At 36.7% G+C, this 26210-nt stretch overlaps 1 protein-coding gene across 1 annotated transcript in view; it reads left to right on the top strand.

Annotated features, from left to right (window-relative positions):
* The window catches only part of GBE1 (1,4-alpha-glucan branching enzyme 1), a 260274-nt gene that overhangs the window by 222702 nt on the left and 11362 nt on the right, over positions 1–26210 (top strand). The window contains exons 13-14 of the mRNA XM_040621100.1: positions 5806–5990; positions 7797–7927. Of these exons, the coding sequence (XP_040477034.1) occupies positions 5806–5990; positions 7797–7927 (316 nt within the window). The remainder of the gene's footprint in view (positions 1–5805; positions 5991–7796; positions 7928–26210) is intronic.

Here is a 26210-nt window from a genome sequence, read left to right as displayed (position 1 = left end):
TCATTGTAATTGTGCTACTCTTAAATATTTATTTATGATTATAAGGATGTGAATTTTCATGCTAGAATGTTAGAAATAAATGCTAATGTGATTTCACGTTGTATCCATTTTCAAATGGAATTCATGAACCCTTAAGGCTGTAGCGTGCGCAGGCGCGCACCTGTGTGTGTGTGTGTGTGTGTGTGTGTGTGTGTGTGTGTGTGTGTTTCGGGGGAGCAGGTACTTAGCTTTTAATCAGATTACGAGATGGGTTCATACCACCGTCAGTAGTTTTGGTCAAACTCACCATTCAATTCTATACTGATGAAAACTATACTTCCAAGGAGGAATACTAAGAGAGAAACTAAACCATACAGTGGAGAATTTATATTTTCACCTTCTTAGTATACCTGAGACAGTTAGAAGAGATAGAAAGCAACAGAGGCTGTAACCTGAGGCACATTTTCAAGAAGCGTGGGGAGAGATCAGGAGATGGGGGGGCCTCTAGTGTCAGTAGTGTTCCAGCCAAAGGAGAACTCTGGTTTTAGAAGGTTCCTAAAATGTTAATTTTAAGTGGAATGTAATCAACTGTATACTATATGCCCTATAAGTATATATAGTATATGTGATAATAAATATACTATATAAATATATATGCTATATAAAGTATATGTATAATATATATAGTATAAATAACCCTTGAGAGCTTGTTGAGAGGTTTTGCAGGATGAACATGTAGGAATAATGAAGGAAGAGATGGGAGAGGGAATTCCTTTTTTTTTTTTTAATGTTTTTTTAATTATATTATGTTAGTCACCATACAGTACATCCCTGGTTTCTGATGTAAAGTTCGATGATTCATTAGTTGCATATAACACCCAGTGCACCATGCAATACGTGCCCGGGAGAGGGGATTCCTAACATAGCAATCTGATTTGCCTCATCCCTGTGGGTGTCTTGTAGCAAAATTATTCTCACATCCAATTCTGCCTTTTAAAAATCTAAAATAGTAGATAGCTCAAAGGTCATTAGTACTGGGCTTAGGGAAATTGGTTTGTATTATTAAATTTATGAATAAATGCATCAGTGCACAATTTCAGTACTTTAAAGAAAGGAATAAGGTTGTACCACAAAAACTAAGTCAAGAGGGGGCGCCTGGGTGGCTCAGTCCTTAAGCGTCTGCCTTCGGCTCAGGGCGTGATCCTGGCATTATGGGATCAAGCCCCACATCAGGCTCCTCCGCTATGAGCCTGCTTCTTCCTCTCCCACTCCCCCTGCTTGTGTTCCCTCTCTCGCTGGCTGTCTCTATCTCTGTCGAATAAATAAATAAAATCTTTAAAAAAACAAAACAAAACTAAGTCAAGAGGAGCCAACTAACTAGTTGCCTGCTGAATTCATCCTGGTTACTTGTATGTCTGCTGCAGAGTAGGGCTGGTCAGTTCCGTAACTCTTGATTTTAGCTTTGTTATAGCTCTCATCTATTGCCCGTTATGTAATTGTTTCCTGAACAACATCTGTAATACGTGGGCGTGTGTAACATAAAAGCTTCCATACATTGAAAGCTGATAGCTGCCAGACCCTGTGCCCAGTGCCTCGTTTACCATGTTTGAATCTTAAAAGAACTTTTATGAAACATATTATCCTATTTTACAGATGAGTAAACTGAGCACGGGAGAAATTAAATTGCCTAAACTCATAAGGGGCTCACTCAGATTAAAACCCAAGTCTCACCGTGTCCATGGGCATCATGTTGCATAACTGTCTTTTCCTTAGACATATAAAGAACTTTAAAATCTCTACTCTGTTCTCCTTCAGGGAGTGGCCTTTGGCCCTCCTGCTTTCGGTACAGGAAGGTTGATGAAAATGTAGATGCCTGTCTGGGACTTCCCCCAAAGGTAATGAGACAGGTTCCTCCTCCAGATGAACATTTTTAACAAGCTTTCTTGCAATCTATATGTTTTCTCTGGAGCATTCCATAGATTGAAAAGCACAGCCCTACATTATTTCATTCCTATACCAGGTGGGTGGTAGGATAGCAAGAACTGGGTTTCGGGGGTTTTGTGTGTGTTTGTTTGTAGCACTTGTCACTGACCATCCTTTTTGAAACTCTTCTTAGGCTTTGATATATTTTTTCTTGATGTCCGTCTTACTTTGCTAACCATTGTTCCTCAGTCTTTTCTAATTAATCTTCTGCCTGCAGTTCCTTAGGATGCTGTCCATGGGCCTTTGTCCTTTTGTGGATGTAACTACTGTCTCTTATTGAGGCCTTAACAAATTACTCTTGGTCCTCACCCCCCAGTTCTCCCTTGAATTTCAGTACCTTATTTTTATCAGTGTTATTGTATATCCATGAATGCCTGTGTATTCTTCAGGTCTTAAATTTAGCATGCCAGAAAACTCATTATCTCCCTCCCACACGCTTCTTCTGTCACCATTGTTCCCTAGTGTGGCTGATGCCGGCACTACTCAGTCACCTGGGCTTGAAACTTCAAAACCGCACTCAGAGTTCCCTTTTTTTTACAACCCGCATTCATCAGGCGGCATCACATCGTTTCTTTTCCTCCTCAGAAATGTCATTTGTTTTGTGTTTGTTTGTTTTTGTTTCAGTATAGTTGACACACAATGTTATATTAGTTTCAGGTGTACAACATAGTGATTGACAAATTTTACATTATGCAGTGCTCACCACAAGCTTAGCTACCATCTGTTACCATGCAACACTGTTACAATATCATTAGCTTTGTTCCTTGTGCTGTGCCTTTTATTCCTGTAATTTATTCATTCCGCAACTAGAAGCCTATAGCTCCCATTTCCTTCACCTATTTTGCCCATCCTGCCCCAGCAACCATCAGTTTATTCCCTGTTTTTCTAAGTCTGCTTTTTGTTGTTTATTCATTGTTTTTTACATTCCACATATGAATGAAATCATATGGTATTTGTCTTTCTCAATTGGACTTGTTTCACTTAGCATAATACCCTCTAGATCCATCCATGTTGTTGCAAATGGTACAACCTCATCCTTTTTATGGCTGCATAATATTCCTATTTTTTATGTACGCACACACATACGTACATACACCACATCTTCCTTAGCCATTCATCCATTAGTGGACACTTAGGTTGCTTCCTTATCTTGGCTATTGTAAATAATGCTGCAGTAAACATAGGGGAGCACATATCTTTTGGAATTAGTGTTTTTGTTTTCTTTGAATAAATACCCAGTAGTGGAATTATTGGGTCATATAATAACTTTTAATTTTTAATTTTTTGAAGAGCCTCCATACTGTTTTTTTACAGTGGCTGTACCAATTTACATTCTCACCAGCAATGTACAAGAAATGCTATTTGAATCATTCTTTTCCTCATTCCCACTGCATCTTGTCATCTCTTACCTCATTCTTTCGATTCCTGGATAGTTTTTTACTGTTTTGCTATCTCCAATATCCAATGTCTTTTTCACACTGTAGAGGTATTTTAATAATAAATGCATTTGAACTTCTCATTCCCCTACTTAGAAAATAGCCTTTAGTTCCCTACTGCCCACAGTGTAAGCTTCTAATTTTATGAGGCCTCTCCTAATCTAACCTCATCTTGTCTGTCTCACCTCTTCTCCTCACCACTAACCCTATTTTATGGCTAAACCAAACTCCTCACTACATCTCACCTTCTCACTCCAGTGCATCTGCACGTGTCATCCCATTAGCTTGGAGTCTCTGTCCATATATGAGAAGTTGGTCATTCTTTGCGCTGTATTTCCATGGTATTTATTTCTGACAATATGATGGAGTAGTAAGAGTCAGGGTGCTAAAGCCAGACTGTCTGGATTCATAGATCCCAGCACTTAAAAAATGTCTGTGACTCGGCTTCCTTACTTATAAACTTGGGATAATAATAGTACCTCCTTTAGTGTTGTTGAAGATGGAAAGAATTGATTCATGTGCAGTGATGTGCCTAGCGCATCATAAGCAGACCCTAAGCATATGCTGCTGCCCCCACTGTGGTAATCATAATGACAATGATGGAACAAGGAATTGCTTATTGATACTGTAGTCAACCTAGAGTTCGTGGCCATACAAAAATAAAAGTATTGTGCTTATCGAAAGCCCAGATCCAGTTTGTAGGCTGCTATACTTTGGCCAACTCATGTCATTTCTAGTCTTTCTAAAGTTCTCCACTAGTTGAAATCTCACCAGTACTTAGACATGTAATTCCCCCCCCCCGGCTGGCAGTCCCTTCCTTAGCAGTAAAGACTGTGCTGCTCTACAATTCTGAAGGTGCATGAGTTTGCCAGCTGAATGGCCATTAGAGCGGACTGTGCCATGGCGGAGCCAGGGGACAGGCTCCAGACCTAAGCAGAACTCCTAGGCATGGCAGAGGGAAATTCCGTGTGTCACTTGACGGCAGCCTAAAGTAAATATAGGCCCATAGCGTCAGAAATCTGGGTCCCTCCTATGTCACCTCGCAGGTAAAATTGTGTAGAGTATTATATAGACTGAAATACTAGAACTCAGCAAAATGTTTGTAGATACTTTAATTCTTATGAAACTGCTGCAGACATATTTGTTCGGAGGCTACTTTTACTTTGATGGCTATGGTCCCAAAAAGTTAAATGCAAATTCCAGTGTTTCTTAGCAGAGTTTACTGTTTAAAGCAACTCTACAATAAATCATTTTGAATTACATCCTACTTCACTAGTTTACTAGTTTTTCTTTATTAGAACATTAATACATTAGTTTCTTGAATGTAGGACATTCTTGTATCCGCTATAGTATTTCTGAGACAAAGGAGACGTTCATGGCTTAGAAAATTGCAGCACCAAAGTGGCGAATGAAAGCAAATTTTGGAAAACAGAATTTAATTTTTAAGGAGGGAAAAAAAACAAGCTGTAAAGTAGAAATCCACCTTGGGGGAAACAGTAAGAGCCCATCTATTAGACAACCAATATCTAAATTTAATTTTGAGAATGAAAAATATTAATGTGTTACTATTTTATTTCATTTTTCCAGTGTATTGAGTTTTTGGTTCTCATCATTACAATGACAAATAATATTTAAATAGTTCCAAATCAAGTGTCCTAGCTAAACACACATGCATGCACATGCATGTGGACACGTTGAAATTAAAGATACACATCTAATGGTAACACGTAGATCTGAGAAAGAAATAAGGAAAATGAATACTAAGAGTGATGACTTGGGTTTCTATGGCACCTGAAGTTTAAAACGTACTTGCCTAATGTGTGGATGAGGTAGAAAGAACCTCGTTAAAATCTTTGGATCTTAATCAGAACAACTAAATTTTAATGGTTGCTTTTGCACTGATTATCTGTGTGAGCTTGGGCAAAACTGTCCAAAGCTTTGGATTTCTCATCTGCGAGATGGATATAATGAAGAGCCCCACTGAGGATCAAAATATAATGTACATTCAAAGCCTTGGGAAATTGTAAAGCATTGTACAGATTACAGAAATGACAGAAATAGAGATTTTGGGAATTACTCAGAGATATTAGAGGTTGTTTCAGAGATGACAGAAGTATGATAGAGATAAGTGTTCTCAGTTTGTGCGTGAGGAAAAGGAGGCGTGCAACAAGGGCTCTATGGCTGGGCTAGAACCAGACCCTGGAATTCGGAGTCCAGATGTGGTCACCACTCTTTGTGCTACACCGTGCTGGTTTTGAACGAAGGTTGTATATCATTCACAGGGCACAGCCATAGTAAATTATAACCTAAACTGATTTTAAGGACTTTAACACTTATAATTATTGAGTCACCTTAGCAAGAAATGCTAATATTACTGGGTGAGGCTTATATTTGTTTTTTAACACAGGTAATGAATTTGGGCATCCTGAATGGTTAGACTTCCCAAGAAAAGGAAATAATGAGAGTTATCATTATGCCAGAAGGCAGTTTCATTTAACTGACGATGACCTCCTTCGCTATAAGTTCCTAAATAACTTTGACAGGGATATGAATAAATTGGAAGAAAGATGTGGTTGGCTTTCAGCTCCACAGGTAAGCTCTTTATTCTAAATGTTATGTTTTAGTCACCAATGTTGTACATGCTTGGAATGGCAATCGATTTAAATCTGTATGCGGATCTTTTAAACACCACTTTATTATTCAGTGTGTAGTGCCCTGGAACATACTTCAGGTTGTCAAAACATGTCACTGAAGTCTCTCCAATAGATAATGAAAATCTTAAACACAATGCCTTGCTTACTTTCCTGTTTAGTTTGTTGTTGGTTAAATTTAGTAATTTTTATTTCTATTGGTTAAAATAAATGACAAAAGCTCGGCATGGAGTCCATTTTGGAAATTGCTGTGGAAACATCTTAATTGTTTTGACTGTTTTTCTTTATATAAATAATTTTGCTGTCATAAAGAGACTACTTTGACAACATGTAGATTTCTTTATTCCTATTTTTCCCCTCTTTCCTTTACTGGTCTCTAACTTGTCATCTCAATAGATGCCATTACACCTGCATGCTGTTTTGTATTTTTCATGAGCCTGACTCTCCTCTGGAATTAAAGTCTCAGTTTTCAATAAGTTTTAGAAAATGTAATTAACAGGTGCAAATTTTATACAGGCTTTTTTCCCTTGCAAAAATTAGCATATAGTATGTGTTACTTATAATCCATTTACTTTTTACTGGAGCTATTTGAAATTACTGTTGATGTATTTGTACTTTGGTGTCTATGATTTTTTTTTTTAATGGTTAAACAAAGGTACTTATATATTCACCAAGATTGGCTACATGACACGAATGCCCTAATCATGTTTATTAGTAATGCAATTTCCAGAAGAGAGAGCAAAATGATGCTCCTTTTCAACAGGACATTGTTGAATACCAGAAGGCACGCTGTTTACTCTAGAGCCTTAGTTCACGTTGCTAAATTACTAAGAGTGGTGCTGCTGATATGCATGGAAATAAGTCCTTTCAAAACTGGAGCTGCAAGAGGCTGGTGTTGAAAAAGCAAAGACCTCTCACTGCCTACCCTAAAACATGGTGTATATGGGAGACTTTGTAGATATAATTTCTTTTCAGACCTTCTCTTTTATTAGGAAAAAAGATATATTGTAAAGAACATTAGGTTGCCATTGAATCTGACAAAGGTGTGCAATAATGTAAAGTTTTTAAGATAACTACAACTTCAGAAATCTCAATACAGTAACAACGTTACATTTTATTTTAAAACGTAATTTTATGTACCTTACTTCATTAATCTGGGGACTAAAAGTCTTAAAGAAAATTCACTTGTAAACGTCCAGTACACACACACACACACACACACACACACACACACTTTTATACGTAACATAGGTACTGTGTTCTTAAAACCTAAGCCACAGTGCTAATCCTCTATGCTTTATTTGAAGTTGTCAATGACTACTGAGATTTTTATCCTCTTTAAGCCATTTTTGAGACTTCTGTTAGTGTAGAGTTTGATATGTCAAAATTGCAACATGTTCAAAAAATATAATATGTTGGGGCGCCTGCGTGGCACAGCGGTTAAGCGTCTGCCTTCGGCTCAGGGTGTGATCCCGGCGTTATGGGATCGAGTCCCACATCAGGCTCTTCCGCTATGAGCCTGCTTCTTCCTCTCCCACTCCCCCTGCTTGTGTTCCCTCTCTCACTGGCTGTCTCTATCTCTGTCAAATAAATAAATAAAATCTTTAAAAAATATATATATAATATGTTTTCATTTGTTGGCTCAATAACTAAGAAGTCTATTAATAAAGGCAAAAACAATTTTTAATAATTTTCTTATAGCAGCATCTATCATGTAATAATGTAATATATGTGTTAATTCTTGCAGGCCCATGTGAGTGAAAAGCATGAAGCCAATAAGATCATCGCTTTTGAGAGAGCAGGTCTTCTTTTTATTTTCAACTTTCATCCAAGTAAGAGCTACACTGATTACCGAGTTGGAACGACTCTGCCGGGAAAATATCCTTTTTGTTGCTGGTGAATGTAACTGTCTGCATTCCATTATTTATTACATCATAGAGAATAAGAAAGACAAATGCAGATATTGGTGACAGTAGCTCTCAGTTACTCTTTTGAAAAATGAGGGACTTGAAATAGTTGATTGGTGGTAAATCTTTGCTCTGTTTGGTTATACTGAATCAATCCTCAGCTTCATTCTGGTTCTAAAATGATTCTGAACATTTTTTTTTTAATGACATTTTGATCCAATATGCAATTCAGGAGACGATCGTAGTTTTTCTTTATGAAAAGATTTTGTAAGTCGCCTTTAAGAATTGTCTCTTTTCCGGGGCGCCTGGGTGGCACAGTGGTTGAGCGTCTGCCTTCAGCTCAGGGCGTGATCCCGGCGTTATGGGATCGAGCCCCACATCAGGCTCTTCTGCTATGAGCCTGCTTCTTCCTCTCCCACTCCCCCTGCTGTGTTCTTTCTCTCTATCGAATAAATAAATAAAATCTTAAAAAAAAAAAAAAAGAATTGTCTCTTTTCCCTTTCTCCACGGAGAAAGCAGGCAAGAGCTATAGAGATAGCTTCCTTCCCTTTTCTTTCCTCTCTCCTCAAATGCTGGACATGGCTCATTTCTGAAGGCCTGAACTGGTAAGGAGTCAGGGCACAGGAGTGTGAGCCAAGGAAATGACAGGGAGAATGTTTTTGAAATTCTGTGTATTCATTTACTCATCCGTGTATTTGTTGAGCACCTACGTGTTGAATACCAGTGAGCCAGCCCTGTGCTGGGTGCTAGAAATACAGGAATTCTCCTGGCAGATGTAGTCACTGCCCTTGTGGACCTTTTAAACTAGTGAAGAAGAAAAACATTAGTAATTGTAAGTTTGGTCATTGTTGCAAAAGGAAAAGTGCAGTGTATTTTAAGAAGATTATGACTTACCAGATCTGGGAAAAACAAAAACAAAAAACCAGATTCAGGACCTAGCAACAACCCAACACAGATTTTTAAGCTGACCATGTCAATGATCTTCTTGTCCCCTGAAGCCCTCACAACGATCAGCGTCTGCCACCTGAACAAGGTACCCGATGCCAACATGAAAGCTGATGTGTCAGGGTATCTCTAGCTACAGTAAAAGAAACCTCCTATTCACTGGCTCAAACAGTAAGGAAGGTGTATTTTGCCACACACTCAAAAGGTAGGGTGAGCCCAGCACTGTGACAATATCATCAAGTTCCCTGGTTCATTCTGTCTTTCTGCTTTCAACTCTTGGGGTGCCACCAACACCCAAAGGATGGCACCTGCCATCGCTGCAAGACAACAGCCATGGTTGCAGAGGTAACCTTCAGACGCAGCAAGAGGCAAAGAGACCTTTTTTCTCTTTTTAAGAATGAAGTCACTTGAGCAAATTTTCTTTCATCTTCTTTCTTTCATCTTTCATCATCTTCTGACCAGAATTCAGTCACACATCCCCAAGGAAATGTCTAGGAAGGAGAAGCGTATTGCCATGATTGGCTGAATCAAGGGAATTACCCTGGAGTTTCCAAGAAGTGGAAAGTGGACTCAGGAAGTAGACTCCTTCCTTGGGGAAGCAGTTTCCCAGACAGACTGTTTCTCCAACAGTAAAGAAGAAAGGGCCAGTGCTGTCTAGTTAAGCAGCCTGCGGCACCTACCCCTACCCTGTGCTACTCAGTGAGTGTGGTGAGAGATCACAGTTCCACGTGCCATCAGAGCAATTAGGAGAGATGGCTGTACCTATAACTAATAGCCCCAGTGTGCCCCAGTTGACACACAGAATGTTCCATCAGGGGGTGCCTGGGTGGCTCAGATGGTTAAGTGCCTGCCTTTGGCTCAGGTCATGATCCCAGGGTCCTGGGATCGAGCCCCGTATTGGGCTCCCTTCTCAGCAGGGAGCCTGCTTCTCCCTCTCCCTCTACTGTTCCCCCTACTTGTGCTCTCTCGCTCTGTCAAATAAATAAATAAAATCTTTAAAAAAAAAAAAAATGCTCCATCAGTGTGATGGGATTGCCTGCACCAAAGAGTTGCACTGTTCCAGGAAGCAAATGTACCCACCAGTTTTATAAAGAAATGCAAATAAATGCTAGATGTTTAGTAACTCATACATGACCCCTCTCAGTTCCGAACTGCTGAGGTAATGCCCCTAGACTCACTCCCCATTTACCTGAAAATGTAATATAATCGATATGCAATCAAAATTATAATTTTTGATAATCAAACCAAAATACTTTTACAGTATACTTGGGAACTACTGTAGTCTTTGTTAAGCACTGTCCTTGACTCTAAGCCAGTAGGAGAGAAGAGATGTATAAAAGCAAACTAGGATGTAAGACATAGTGCAATAAATGGGAAGGGGACAGGAAAGTTCCATGGGAGAACAGGAGAGAAGTAAAAGAAAAAAATAAAGACAGAGAGAAATTGATTGATGGAGTGATTGATTTAAGGAAAAGACCTATAAGCCTGGACCTTGAGAAATGGATAAAATCATACTAGACAAAATTGAGGAGGGCCATCTCAGCTGTTGGAGAGCATAGAACATTCTTAGCTAATGAATGGCACAATGTATTAATTGGAGAATGATGACCCTAAAAAGGAATAAGAGATAAAGCTGAAAAGATAGACTGAGATTGCGCAATAGAAGATTTCAATGCTATATTAATTAGTTTAGACTTTTTTCCATAGTTCTGTATTGAGTCATTGAAGGTTTCTGAGTTAGGGATCTACCTGATAAGAATGTATGCTTTAGGAAAATTCTCATGGACCCAGTGTATAGGAAGGCTTTCTTGAGGAAAGAGACGGGAAGTACAGAAATTAATTATGAGAAATTACAGTACATGTAGAAGATAATTAGTACATAAGCCAAAGAAATGACAATAGGATAGAAAGAGGTATATGAGCATCTTCGTAGAGTGAAAGAACTCAGCAGTTGTTTGGACTTAGATGGAGAAGAGAAAATATAAGGTTTCATTTTGAACAAGGGGAAGAATGATAGTGGTGATATGACTTAGGATACCAAAGCAAGAAAGCAAGGAGAAATAACCAGTTAGGGGAATAGAAAATATAAGTTTAGGGGTACCTGGCTGGCTCACTTGGTAGAGCATGTGACTCTTGATCTCGAGGTTGTGAGTTCAAGCCCCATGTTGGGTATAAAACTTACTTAAAAAGAATATATATATATATATTAAACACACACACACATATATATATAAAGAAAATATGTTTAATTTAGGATTTTGATAAATGTAAATACATAGAATTTCAATGGTAATGTTTCAAAGAAAAATCTTGATTCAAGCTACATTGATCTCATGTGTAACTATGTAATCTATGTAACTTTAACAAATATTATTAAGTGAAAACATAAATAATAGCATATTTTATGAGGTGTAGAATCTACCCAAAAGTTAATTTTATTTAATGATATAATATTAAGCTGTACATGAAAGTCTAGTTTGGTTTTTTTGTGTTTTGTTTTGTTTCTCTAAAGTGATCTCTACACTAAACACAAGGCTTGAACTCATGACCCTGAGATCAAGAGTCAGATGCTCTTACTGACTGAGCCAGCCAGGTGCCCCTCTAGTTTGGTTTTGATAAAACCTTGACACAAATTGAGTCTTCTGAAATTTAGTGATTTATCTAGATGTCTGTAGGCATCTTTTATACAGAAATTCTCTATATTAAACATTGAATGCTTTACGTTAGTGACCCCTTTCAGAAACTACTCATTGAAAGCTCTAATGATGTAGACACCTGGGAAAATTGGGCCATATCTTCATATAAGTAAAACCTGAGCCTTGATCATCTATTGAATCTCTAGGAAAACCTCGAAGAAAATATTTTTGGTTCTTTTCCTACAGGGATTTTGTTTTCTACAGATTTGTGCCCACTTAGACCTTATTTACTCTTGCCATCTTTCTCATTTTGTCTTTCTGTCAGCAAGCTGTAACTAACTCCCGTATGTTACTGCTTCCTCTGAGGACATTTGCATTTTAATAATGATCTCTTTGAAAACTCAAGAAATATGCAAGACCTCATGGACTTGTTACCTAATGTAATAATTGTTTTATAACAAAGTGTGTTTTTTTTATTTTTGTTTTTTTGTTTTTTGAGGGGAGGGGAATAGGGGAGGATCTCCAGCATACCTTAAACCACACCTAATTAGCTACAGGTTCGTAATACCAGCTTTAACTCCTATACTGATCTTAAAACCTTTTGGATTTTGTGATGTTCTATACTCCAGAGACCCAGATCAGTGCAGAAATACCATATATAAGTTCCTCCACACATCGTAGCTAACCATCAGTAGAGCACATTCCAGTCCTAGAAATCTCACTATTTCACAAGGTAAGCAATTCACATTTGTTGGTTTTTTTTTTTTTTTTAGATATTGCCTTAAATGTATGAAAATAAATGCATTAATTCTGTACTCTGGCCCCAAGTCTGTTCTACAAGCCGCCACTCAAGTCACAAGGGCATTTAACATGCTCCTCACAGTACTTCCCACTCCCTGGTCTTCCCTCTTCCAGACCAGATGCCTCTGGTTTCTTCAACAGATTCTCATGATACTTTCCAGACCTCTTACCATCGCGTCTCCCTCTTCAAAATGCACTCGGCATGGTGCACATCCCTCTTACATCATGTCTCCAGAACTAACAGCACAATATTCCATATAGAGGCCAGCAGGTATGACGTACAGTACCCGATTACCTCCCTTTATCTTGACACTACTCTCTTTATTAATATAGTCAAAGGGAAACTAGCTTTTCTGGCAACCATCACATTTTTCACTCATATTGTGTTTGCAACCAAATAAAAGTCTTTGGTTTTTCTTGATGTGTAGTAGTATGATTCACATAGCTCCCTTATTCTTTTTTTTTTTTAAGATTTTATGTATTTATTTATCAGAGAGACAGAGAGAGAGCAGAAACAGGGGGAGCGGCAGGCAGAGGGAGAAGCCCTGACGTGGGGCTTGATCCCAGAACCCAGGGATCATGACCTGAGCCAAAGGCAGATGCTTAACTGACTGAGGTACCCAAGTGACCTATTCAGCTAATAACTTTAACCTAAAATCCCAAATTTAATATGGAACATGAAAAAATATATGTATTGTTTTTTGCCTCTAGCCTGTTAATGGGGAAGACAACAGTTCTCTGTTACTATTATGACTATATCATCTTCCATAAGCAGCAGATAGATCTATGCTTTCTTTTGGCTCTTATTTTTCCAAGCTTAGCTTTAAGGGCTCTTTTTATTATCCCTAACATTTTACAAGTCTCATTTCTTTTGGGTCTTTCATCTTTCTGACTTTATTCTTATACCTTTACATGACACTGTGGCTCAGCATTATAGAATCATTTCAGAGAGGGAAAGTACAAAAAATCAGGATTTCTATGCTGTATTTTCTGCCTTTGCCAAAGTGTTCTGTGCCATTGGTATTTCCAACTACTGAGCCAGTGAATTGAATACAGATTTTTCTGTGAAGAATGCACAGTGGCAAGATTGGATATATTAATCAAGTTAAGAAATTCATCAAATTTTTAATTCCCTGGAGAGCAGGTTTGGTGGCAGAACAAATTTAAAGTTTCTAAAGAAGTCACTTGAACTTCTTCTGTCACTATGAAATATAAACCTGTGAACAGGTAACATGTCTGAATTCTTGAGTAGTTTTTGAACCTGTATATCCTGTGTATCAAATAGCAGAACGTCAACTTTCACTCAAATCTGTGGAGAATAGGTGGTGACTGTCTTCCCAAGAAACTGTTGTAAGGTGAACTATTTTGGGGATCATGACAGGCAAAGTAGAAGAAACACTCCAGTGTTTAGAGTAACTATCACTTCAAAATAAGATGATACATTTTGGAAAGCTAAAAGAGAAGTCTGATTTGCATCACTAAGGTTTGGGAATGTGGCCTTAATAGTGACTGCTAAAAGACATAATATTGTTTCTGCAACAAGAATCTATAGCCATATTCTAGAAAATTAAACACACACACACACAGCAGAAACCCTTTGCTTATATACTGTCTCACATTGGTCTTTTTAGCTGCTAATCTTCAGCGTAATAACCACCAACATTCTTTAATTTGTAAATAGCACTGTGGGTGATGCAGAGCTCAGATCTAAACATACGAGACAAGTAGGCAGATCATACATTTCATACCTAGGAAAATAAAACACACTTTCTTAATGTGTTATATTTGCCTATCATTTCACATTGTTTAGCTGTAGAGAAAGAAAAAAACATAATGCCCTTCATATTATCAGAATCATTACTGTCTTTCTTCCATTACATTACTTCACTTAGAACAATATCAAATCAGCATTGAATCAAAAGGAAAACTGCTAAGCCCCCAAGGACAAACCATTCTTTCTTATCTATTTTGAAGAACATAAATGATGATACCCTATTTTGAGTGATGTCAAGGAAAGTGGGTGTTGGGGACCTCTTTCTGAGGACCTTCTGTTTGCTGGCCATTTTTAATAAGTATCTAGTTCCATAATCCCAGCAGCCCTGTGAGGTAGGTTGTGTTAGTCTCATGGGACAGGTCAGTAAACCCAGGCCTTTAAGTCACTCCCTAACTTCCCTCCAGCACACAGGTGTAAAGGCTGAGCAGCGTTCTGCAAAGCCACTGGGCTGCCATTTTCTGTTCATGGCTGCCTATGTGTGGTTGGTGGTGGTAGCAATGGTGGCATGGCCGATGATGACTTATTTCTGTTATGCTCAAAATAACTTACGTGTAGTTCTGGGGCAGTAGGTAGCATAAAAAAATAAACCTGTACATCCCGTATGTCAAATACACAAATTCATGGCACAGGCAGCTTCTCTCTCTTCAACTAACTGCCTTCACGCCTCATTCGTAAGGTGTGTGTCTTGGTATTTATGGATTCACACTGTTCTGAGAGCGTAAACAACACTAAAATCAAATGTTTTTAAATTATTTGTCACCATGCTGAGATGGGGGTGGAAATAATAGTGTAATAGCAGCCCCCTTTCCAAATGGCGTTTCAAACTGTTACAATACCGAAATGTTAAGAGGAGAGTGATCATAAAGGATGGCTTGTGAAAAATATGTGAATCCCAGCCAAAAATATTTAAAGCTAAGGGAACAGATGAGTAAATAGTTGAATTTGACCTGAGATCTTTGAAATATTTTCATTAAACTGCCGCAAGATGTACTTTTTAAAATGTAAATTCAGACTCTGACATTTGCAACCTGTACACAGAGTTTCTAATGAGCAAATAAGGTCACTTGGATGATTCACTGGAGTATGATTGCTGAAGGCAGAGATGTTGCTGTGAGTTGCTTAGTTTACAGAAGCCTTTGAAGCATGGTTATGTAACACTCTGTGTTTATTAGAATCTGTGCTTAATGCAACAAATAAAAACAAAGGGCTTAATTTAGGTTGAGCTAAATGCCACATTCTATCAAGAATTTATATATAAAGGTTAATTTCTCGACCAAAAAAAAAATATAGAGCATCTCAACTTTCTAGTTTTCCAGGTTATATATGTTTTAGTTAATAAAAAAAAAAACTTAAAAAAATACAAGGTTTTCTCATAAAAGATCTACAACGATCACTTTGAACAGATGCAAGCATGTTTCTTTTCCTTGCGTGTGTATGTGTGAGTGTGTATGTGTGCTTTTGCTCTGTGCTACAATTTAATGATCTCTTCTTTCTGTGAATGGAGATGATCCTACTAACAATTTCATATTTAATATAGGTCCTACTTTTGTTTTTATAGCTTCAAAAAGGACGTGCCTTCATTGCCAGGTTAGCCCTCTTTAGTTTCAAGATGACGGTAATACTTGTAAACATTATCTAGAGGTCTTTTTGACCATTTTTTACTGTTAAACATTGTGCAACAATCCCTGTGATTTAATGATAATGACAGATGTGTATCCGCACTTCCATTGGCAGTAAAGAGCCTATGATTTAGCATCATTTTTCTACCCAGGAATTTAAGATGAATCACAAAATGAGAAAAATAAATCGCATGATTAAAATATTGCAACTGCTATAACAGTTTTAGATTAGCTTAATATATATTCATACGACTATAGGCAGTAATGAATAATGAGCAGGCCCTTAAAACACAAATAGTTTAAGGTGGGGGTTTTTTCCTTTCCTTTTTTTTTTTTTTTTCTGAAATATCTGAGTCCTATTTCTGGGTCCGTGTTCTGAGATATTCAAAGCATTTCTGGGTTTTTTTTTCCTTCATAGCTCAGTATATAGTCTCCTAGGTTCCAGAAATTCATCTAACAATAGCTCAGTCAAGATTTCTGTCTATTTCTTGTCCTTCTATGGGAAAAAAGAAATCAGAAACATTGTAACCATTAAAAACAATAGACACTTGTGTAACAATTGTATCACTGACAAGGGGAAAAAACATTTGTGCCGAGGTTGATTATTTTTACCAATTTGTAAAAAGAGGTACTAGTATGTGGAAATTGACTCTGAGGTACGTGTAAGACTAAGAGTCTTAATCTGCACATTAGCAATTAGATCTTTAGTTAAAATGTGTTAGGTACTCACACATAAAGCTAAATTTCTTTTGGATGGATGATGATGAATGGAAGGCTGGGCAGTCAGAAGTGGATGGATGGATGGATGGATGGATGGATGGATGGATGGATGGATGAATGTTGGGTAGATGAGTGGAGAAACAGATGGATGGATGAGGTGCATAGATAGAGGATACAGCTACCTAATGGCCAGAGAATCCCTGGGGTTGTTTAAAATTAAATAATCAAAGTACAGAGATTACTAGAATTTATTGTTTTTCCCTTTAAATAGGTATTTAATTAAATGGTAGAAAGGAAAAATTGATAAAATATTATCAATAAGATGCATCACGATTTTGTACAACTCAAAATTAATACAATAAAATGTATTGTCAGAATACTTGCTGAACAGACTTTTGTAATAAGATTTACCATCCATTACAAACTTATTAGATGCCCTCCAGTCGGCGAGCACTTTACACTTATTATCTCATTTAGTAAACCTTTTCCTTTCCTAGCAAACAGTATTGCAAATATGGAAGAAGAAAATCTACAATGAAAACGTTGGCCTGAAAAATTCCGTATCTAACCTTTCTTTTAAAATAGTCCTTTGTTGGGTACCTGGGTGGCACAGTCAGTTAAGCATCTGCCTTCAGCTTGGGTCATGATCTCAGGGTCCTGGGATTGAGCCCCACATTGGGCTCCATGCTCAGTGGAGAGTCTGCTTCTCCCTGTCCCTCTGCCCCTCAACCCCGCTCGTGCTCTCTCTCGCTCACTCTACTCTCTCTCTCTAATAAATAAATAAAATCTTAAAAATAAATAAATAAATAATATAGTCCTTTATTTAATCAGTCCAAAACTGATTAAATCATTCTCTACTATTTAAAAAAATTATATAATTGTATCCATCTTTATACCCGATGCCCGTGGTCTTTAAATAGAGCATTCTGTGTCTACAATAAATTTCTAATATTGAATGTTAAATTACTGTTTCCTTCTGTATCTCAGTAGAAATTAGCCTTTTATTTTTTTCAGTAAGTATCTCCTGCCTGCCAAAAAGCTGTTTAGATCTTCTATAACTGAGGTATTTTCATTTTCATCATTTTCTGTTAAGCTATTCTGACTCCGAATCTCACAAGGTCAAACTGAGCAGTCACTGTTTCGTTTATGTGTGAAAATAGTACCTGAATACTCCAGAAGAGTCTTAAAATGAAGCCATGATATAATTATTGGTTCACTATAATTATTTAAGGGCTCCCGAGAATGTGTGGATGCTGCAACCAAAGGAAGAGTTTATTTCTCCAGAGAAAAGTGGAAAAAGTAGAGCTATGAACACTGTGTTCTTGGAAACAGTGGCTTCAGTTATAACCATGTGTAAAAATCATTTCTAATTCTATTAATGTCATATTTCTTGGCCTAATGGTGGAAAAATAACCTAATTAATTCCTATTATGTCTGTGAAGTTTATTTGTGAAATTAATTGATTCTTTTTGGTTGCTATATGGTATTAATTGTTGAATTAGGAAAGTATTCTTTAGATGTTATTGAGAAAAATTATTTAATTAATGTATAACTTAATGAAATGCAATCATATTAGCTTTTACTGGCACACAATAAGTGTTTCATTACAGGAACATTAAAACAGAAAATTATTTTGTCTGTAAAATTATAAACATTACTGTAATTTTTTCTCCATCCATTTCTATTTAGAGACAGTCCATTATTTTCACTTTAGTACCTTCCCTTTCAACACTCTTCCTTTCTTTCCAGCTAAGGAAAACAAGAAAAATAAGTTTCTCTGATGGTAGCATTCTTTTCGGATTCTGAAACATTATTTTCTTCAGTTTGTTGTCTTACTCTTAACGTTTTTGTCTCCCGAAGGCTGACTAGTTCTAAGTGTTTCCCGTTCTTATATGTGTAAATGTAGAGAAATTTGGTTCTTCTTATTAGGATAGTGGCTAAAAGCATGGGCTCTTCAGGTGGAGAAAGACTGTGTAAGGGTTCAAGTTCTCTCTCTCTCACTTACTTGTGTTATAAAAGTAACCTCACTGTTTCTTAGTTTCCTCATCTTTAAAACACCGACTTGTAGAGTAACTGTCAAAATTAAATGAGTTAATGCATATGAAAGGCCTACCAACAGCTCAGGCTGTAGCTCAGGGAGTGTTACCTGCTGTGCTCATCGTTACTGGCATCATCATTGCTCTAAAAATGCCTTACAAATCTGATAATCAAAGGAAGAGAAGAAAGGATGGGCGGAGTAGGTACTAATCCCCTTCCGTACATGCTCTGGTCCTACTTTGTTCCTTTCCTAGTCCCCGGTTCACCACCACAAGGTTGTTTCTGTCCTGTCACAGTCTTGGAATTAAGTCTTCTGCTCCTGGCTAAATCCTTTCCACACTCTTGCATTACTGGCTCACCTTTCTTCCTCACCCCCTTGCTCCATATGCTGCAGCACTAGCGTGAGTTCCCTCTCATCTGCACCCACGCTGTTCTATCTTTTCCCCTCAGGTCCAAATCCAGTTATTTATTCTGCTTCCTTCCTTGCACTCCCCTCTTGAAGAACTCACACATGATCGTAGCTTCAACCCTGTGAAGATGGTCCCTAATCACCCCTCCTATGTCCATGTGTGACCTAGTCACTGACTGATTTTGTGATATTTAATGACCATTAGGAAATACCCAGCAGCATGGAATCATGGGTTTTTGAGAGGTAGCAGAACTCTAGCATGACCTGGTTCAGCCCATTGAAATTAGATAAAATCATTTGGGTTAGAAGATATATTTTAGGGAATGGTTTCCAAATTAGTATCGAAAATCAAGTCTGCATAACACTTCACAGTGTGTGAATGCTTTTATTTACATTGACTCCTCCTATCTTCACATCATCTTAGTGACATGGATCAGGCAAGTATTCTTATCCTCAGCTTCAGTATGAGCACTAGAAAGATTTATAACTTTCATAAGAGCATATTCCTAGTAAGTGAATAAATGTAATTTAAATCTACCTCCCCTAATTTCAGCACGTTTTTTCATGTGAGCACCAGATAATTCACTTTTTTGTTGCCCTGTTGAAATGCCATTAAAGTAGGTAAAGCATGTCTCACTAATTATTTATAATTTTATGTTTCCTTTGCATTTCTTTGTAGAAGTTAATGGTGCCTCTGACTAAATGTCATTTCTCTGCAGTGTTATACTGTCCTAGTTTCTAACACACTTATAAACACAGATCAGTTTAAATGGGATATTTTTTGAACAAATATACTCATTTTAAAAATAAACATTTTGGGGGCACCTGGGTGGCTCAGTCAGTTAAGCATCTGACTCTTGATTTCGGCTCAGGTCATGATCTCAGGCTCCTGAGACGGAGGGTTGGGCTCCCTGCTGGGCATGGCACCTGCTTAAGATTCTCTCTCCCTCTCCCCTGCCCCTCCCCCTCAGTCTTGTGCACTCTCTCTCTCTCTCTCTCTCTGTCTCCCTCTCATAGACAAATAAAGACACAAACAGACTTTTTAAAGATAAAGTAGCTTTTTTAAGGAAAAAGATGACTACTCAAATTTTTTATTAAACCAGGATATAAACCTAAGGATATTTCAGCTTCAAGTGCTGACTGGGAAAGTGTAGATCCTGAAGGATATTAGAGGATAAAGGGTTTGGGGACTAAACATCCCATGAAACAGAGCAAAGAGCACTTTACAAAGTGGTGAGAGATGAGAGTTCTGCTTTCATCAGCTTTCTTGATAAGCTGTTACGCATGTTCTTCCCTGAGCCGTGGAACTTACCGCCTGGATCCTGGTTCCACATTACCAGCGTAGACTTACAGCACGGGAGTTCTGATCTGTTTTAGCCACACACAATAGATACAGTCTGGGACAGATCTGGGGAGATGAGCCTCCATGTAGATTAATATTGGAAGCATGTAACTGTACGTATTTCCCTTTCTCACCTTAATTTTGAATGTAGGAAATTCATCCCTGGTGACATTTTGTCTGCTGGCTGCCTCAATTTACCTAAAGGATCCATAGAATCCTATCACTGTATTCGATTAACTCTCTCATGACCACAATAGTCTCATCACCTTGGAATTTTAATAATTGGATAGTCAAAATAAAACTCACATTTGTGAAATAACTATGAAAATAAATACTTAAATCTCATAGAATTTGATTCAAAACCTGCCAGAAATTTTGCTCATTTGGATTATACAAGTCCTTTCCATGTCTATCATAGCCAAAACGTTTGTTGATTTCGTTTTGAATGGCATAAATGTGCACTCTGCAGAAATAACTTAGCAACTTTACTCTTTGCTTATATTATTTCCTCTGTCTACCCAGTAAAATTAAACCAATATGATTGTTTTAAAGATGATTGCGAACTACTGTATTAGATTTATTATGCCCCAGAAAATATATTTATTAGCAGTCATGTGTGTGTTTAAAGCTCCTGCACTCATTTTTTTTAGTGCCTACAGGGAAGTGTTTACTTTGAATCTTTTCCCTCACAATCATTAATCTAGGTACAGTTATGATAGTTATGGGCTGGATGCCCAGAAGTACTTAGAATAACTGGGAGTGATGGGGCACGTAGGGGTGTGGACCTGTGTGCACCCATACGCCTGCAGCCTTTTTTTTTTTTTTAATCATTTTTCATGGGACGCCAGCTCAGTCTATTCTCAATCAGTTTTCTGAAGCACTGAGTGGGCCCTAGAGTATTAGGATTTTCTATTTTGCCTGAAACTTCTAAAAAGAAAGAGGAATATACATTAACTATACATATAAGTCATGACTTCAAATAAAAAAATGTTTACTATGAACAGTAAGGTAATCAGCTTTCAAAAGTTGGAGTATTTAATCTTCACAAACTTTTAAGTCTTTCAGTGGCAGATGGTGGGAGAGTGGGAGAACATATTATCCCTAGATGTATATCCTGGCCCTGCCAAATTATATTTTATATATTTTTGTTATACACACACACACATACACACACACACACACGCACATATATATATGGTTTTTGACTAGTCATTTGATGTTCTATGCCTGAGTTCAATCATCTGTATAAAAAAGCTAACTGATGAGGTTGGTAATTCAGGTTTTTATATGCTGACTTTAGTAAATGTGTAATCAATCATCCACTTCAACTAACAAATATATAAAGTGTCTATCTCCAGGGCTCATACCAATCAGTTATTCACTTTAAGAATTAACTACTTCAAACTGACATGCGTGTGTTTTACTATTGTGACTTCTCCAAAAAAGAAGGAAAAAAATCTTTTAAAATGTCCAAGTAAAACTTTATAGATAATGAAATGGGATTGTGTTAGAAGGGAAATGTTAACTCTATAAAACAAGGAAAGAAAATCAAGGTTAGTTTTTTATAACTAAAGTAATATTAAATTATTTCCTCAGGTTTAGCAAAAGCATGCATAGATCAAAACCCAAGAAGGATACGGTTATATTCCAATAATGAAAAGATCCACTCAATAAATGTGCTGGGGACTAATCTAGGGCCTAGGTAGCGGGGAAGTGAGGGGCGGGGTAGGTAAAGGCAAAAATCCCTTATAGAAATTGTATTTTAGTAAAGGAAGACAGAAAAATGAAATAGGTTTATAGTGTGTTAAAGGTTGATAATGATATGCTGAAAACCTAGGATGTGTGTACAAAGAGGGTATGGGGAGGTGTTTAGTTCTCAGATAGGGTATTCAGAGGTAGGTCTCAATCTCTCTCAGTACCTTGAGGAGAGTTTTCTTTAAAAAAATAATAATAATAATACCTAAAATTTAAAAAGGCATCTAGTTCTCAAAGAGTTTGATGTACTGCCCTAATAATCTTTAATGTTAAAAATTCTATCTAATAGGAAAACTTTGAATCCTAGTGAGAATAAAGAGAAGGGCGTGGAAGTATGGGTCATTAAGGAAGGAGAGGCCAAATTGGGTATAAAAAGTAAGACAGGGAGAAAAGACCCACTTGCACATTTTCATCACTTATGACATCACTTTAAATGATCCAGGGGCTATAATAATAATAATATAAATAGCAGCTAATAATTTGAGAACTTTCCCCCACACTAGACACAGCGCTAAACGCTTGAAACACACTGCTTTAGTTAATCTTCACAGCAACCCTCTGATAGGGGCACCTCGGTTTTAACTGAGCCGCGAGGAAGTTCAGTAGCTTTCTTAGAGACACACAGTTAGCAATTGCCAGAATTGGTATTAGAACATAGTTGTTGGACCCCAAAGTGCATGGATGTACCCACCATATTTTCCTGTTGTAGGTAGGATGTTTCTCCTATTCTAGTCTGTCTGCAAGACATAGCTCAGATGATACTTACTGCTTATAATTGTCATTATTTTTCAGGGACTTTGAAGTTTCCAATTATCTTTTCCATTTATATACGTTTCATTGGATTCCATTGAAGGCTGTATTAGAGTAAGTTTGGGAAAAGGTGTTTCTTTATAGCCTAAGTCAAAATTATTTTGAGTTCAAAAGCACAATGTGTTTGTAAAAAATGTTGACTCTGCATGGTCAAAACTCATTTAGATGTCAAAGTATGTGGTTATAGAGTGAATACAAATCTTATTTTTTCTTTTTCAATTCTAAATAGTTGCTGTTGCTTCATCAAATAATTGAATTTACAAATTCTTTGTGTAATCCTTAATGGCATAGACAAAAAGCAACAGTTTTAGAGGATGGTTAGGCTAGAAGTGTGGGCATAGTTTTTCATTATTAAACTTTAACTGTGAACATATTTTTTCATTATTTTTCCTTGAGTTTTTGAGAAACAATGATATTTTTTATTTCAAGTTATATAATCTTCTAGGACAAAGAAAAGTTCCTAGTTGGGTTAGTCAAAGTATTCTGTAAAGTATTTAGAATAATTTTCCTGTTTGCATAGAGAAATATATGGTACTCAATACTTAGTATTATCATTCAATTTGCTATTTACTGGTGTATGTTATCAAGCATGCCTAAACATAAACTAGTAATTTGCATGAAAATTTATTTCAAAAAGCATAGCAATACATTAATTAACATGGTAGATAATATTTGAGCCCCTCATCCTTTGAGTTTGTTTTATTGCTACTCTGCATTGTATAGTTTCTCAAAATTTACAGCCAAGGAAGTAAACTTGAAGGAATTGTAGTAAATTACAGAAACCTGATGAAATGAGCATATCCTAGAATATACTAGAAATATACTTCTGTTTTGTACATAATTAAAGTATGTGGTTGTCATTTAAGCTTAATTAAGACAGTGCTCACAAACTTGAATGTGTATGTGGCTTTTTACAAAAACACCAAAATATTAATATGAACTGATAAGAGTAAAAAAAAAAGGATTGTTCCCTTAGAGAGAAGTTGTGATGTTTGGCATTTATTATATCTTAAAATAAACTTTGGTTATATTCAATAATAAATTCCCTTATTTATTTTCACATTACTCTCTGTTTTAATTTTGTTTTAGAAAAATAATATTTAGGGATGTTTTAAAACTAACATAAAGAAGAGAAAAATTTTTAAATGGATATTTTCTTTTTAATGGATATTTTCCATTGAAAGTAGCATAGTCATAAATGCCACATTGCCATAAAATAGTTTTGAAAAAATAATTAAAATATCAGAATTCCTTTTCAATGATGAATTTTTAAGTTAATATATATTTTAGATCACAGAAGTAAATGTGGGAATGCATAAATCAGACACAACACACACACCTACCCAACATTCATTACAATATATGGCAACACATCACAAGTCTTCGCTACCTTTGCATTTGGAAAAAGACCAGAGAGAGCAACTAAGAGGTGTAATGTATGGCCCCGTGTATTGCCTAGGCATAAGTTAGCTGTATTTATAAAATAAAGGAACATCTGTTTAAGATGGTATACAATTATAACTGAAGATTTTGTGGATTGCAGCTGGCAATAAATAAAATTCAACTCATGAAACATAAAAAGAGAAGGATTATGTTGGAACACTGTGGCTAGTCCTGTGCTAGTGGTGGTTTTTAGATTGTTAAAAATACAAAATTGTCTTTGCTCTCCAGCCCCTCCCTGTTCTTACTCTACCAGATGTTTGTTCACGGTTCCTTAAAATTTCATATGGAATATTTCCTGCCTTTGGTATAGATTCTTTCTCCTGGGATCATTGAGCTTCCAGAAGTTATTGCAATCATAATAATATGGGTTGGTTGCTTAAAGAATCAGATCTGAAAATAATGTAATAGGTGCATATATTCTAAGTTGTACATTTTTTTCACATTTAAGCTTGTCTTCATTTGGGATATGTCCTACAATAAATGGCATGGTAGTGATATTTTTTTTCTCTTTATTGGGGATATATAAAATAATTCATCTTAAAATTGATGATGCCTTAGATGTAAAGACAGATGGTAACTTACCATCTTTGCCATCTTTATGGTCACCTAGTGACTGGAGAACCCCTTTCATTGTCACTCAACTTGAAACCTCAGGGGTTGTACCTTACAATAAATTTCCTTAGCTTCATCAGCGGGAGTGAAGTGAGTTTAGTGCAGAATGATATAAATGATAGTACTTCTTACATCAAAATCCTTATACTTTGAACAGACACTTTATCAAGTGGCTGAGCAAACACAGCAGCTTTTGAAGTATTTGAAGAGCCATTGAATTTAAGAGTCTTCATGCCTTCACTCTTCTTTAATCTTATTAGTACAGGTCTTCAGAACATGGCTCTTTCTTGGTTCAAATTTAAGGACATAGATTATACAATAATGCTTAAAACTTCTTATCTATTTCAACCTGTTGATATATCAAATACTTAGGAAGCTCTTGAATTTAAAATAAGAAGAAATCATAATATTTTTAGATGACATTCAAATGGATAAGGACCTATTTGATCTCTTTTGTAGAAAAAAATCTTCATAAAATAATTCCATCATTCTTTCTTTTTTTTTCCTACTGTATTTTCCCAAATTGAGCAAGGTAAAATTTTTGGTCCAATATTTTGTATTCACCAACAAAATGACCAGATGAACCTAATGAATAAGAATGGGTCTAGAGCAAATACAGTAAATGTCAGATATTCAGACTCCATAAGGAATGTTAAGAATTCAGTCTTTTAACATCAATCTTTTAAATTTAATTAGATTAATCATTGAGATGAATATCACTTTATCTGCTTTTTAAATTTTTATTCCTCTCATGTCATATTCATTCTGGCCTCTTTATCCTAAGAGTCTCAACGTTAGAATTAAACAAGAAACTGTCTATAAGAAGACTTTGCCTGATTCTCCGTATAAAACAGGTGCCCAGGTGTAGAGAGTAGAGTAATTAGATTACATTTGACTGGTGTGTACATCCCAGCTCTGCTACTAAACTGGTTATGTGTCTCTGGGCACACACATTCTCCACTCTGCTTCTGCCTTATGTTTCCATCCAAAATCTCATTGCTATATCTATGCCCCTCCGTTCATACTCTGCGAGGTTAGGTCTTTTCTTTGTCCATCCTATTCTACCCGCAACCTCCAGGTTAATTTTCTTGGTTGTCATACTGTTTCTCACCAATCTTCAACATTCTCATACTTAATTACCAAAATAAATCTTAACAGCCTAACCCAGCCTTCAGAACTCTTTAGAGACCATCAATCCAACCTTTCCTCCTTGGACCTGCCCCCCATTGCATATTGCTTTCTGCTTTATTTATAGACATTCAGGTGCATGGTTGTGTCTCCTTACAGCTGTAAGTTGTATGTAAACTAAGACCATATCTTAGTCATTTTTTTTATCTTGCACAGTGCCTTA

The sequence above is a fragment of the Ursus maritimus genome, unplaced genomic scaffold (genome assembly GCF_017311325.1).
Source record: "Ursus maritimus isolate PB19 unplaced genomic scaffold, ASM1731132v1 scaffold_4, whole genome shotgun sequence".
NCBI lineage: Eukaryota > Metazoa > Chordata > Mammalia > Carnivora > Ursidae > Ursus > Ursus maritimus.
This window is presented reverse-complemented; position numbering and strand designations above follow the sequence as displayed.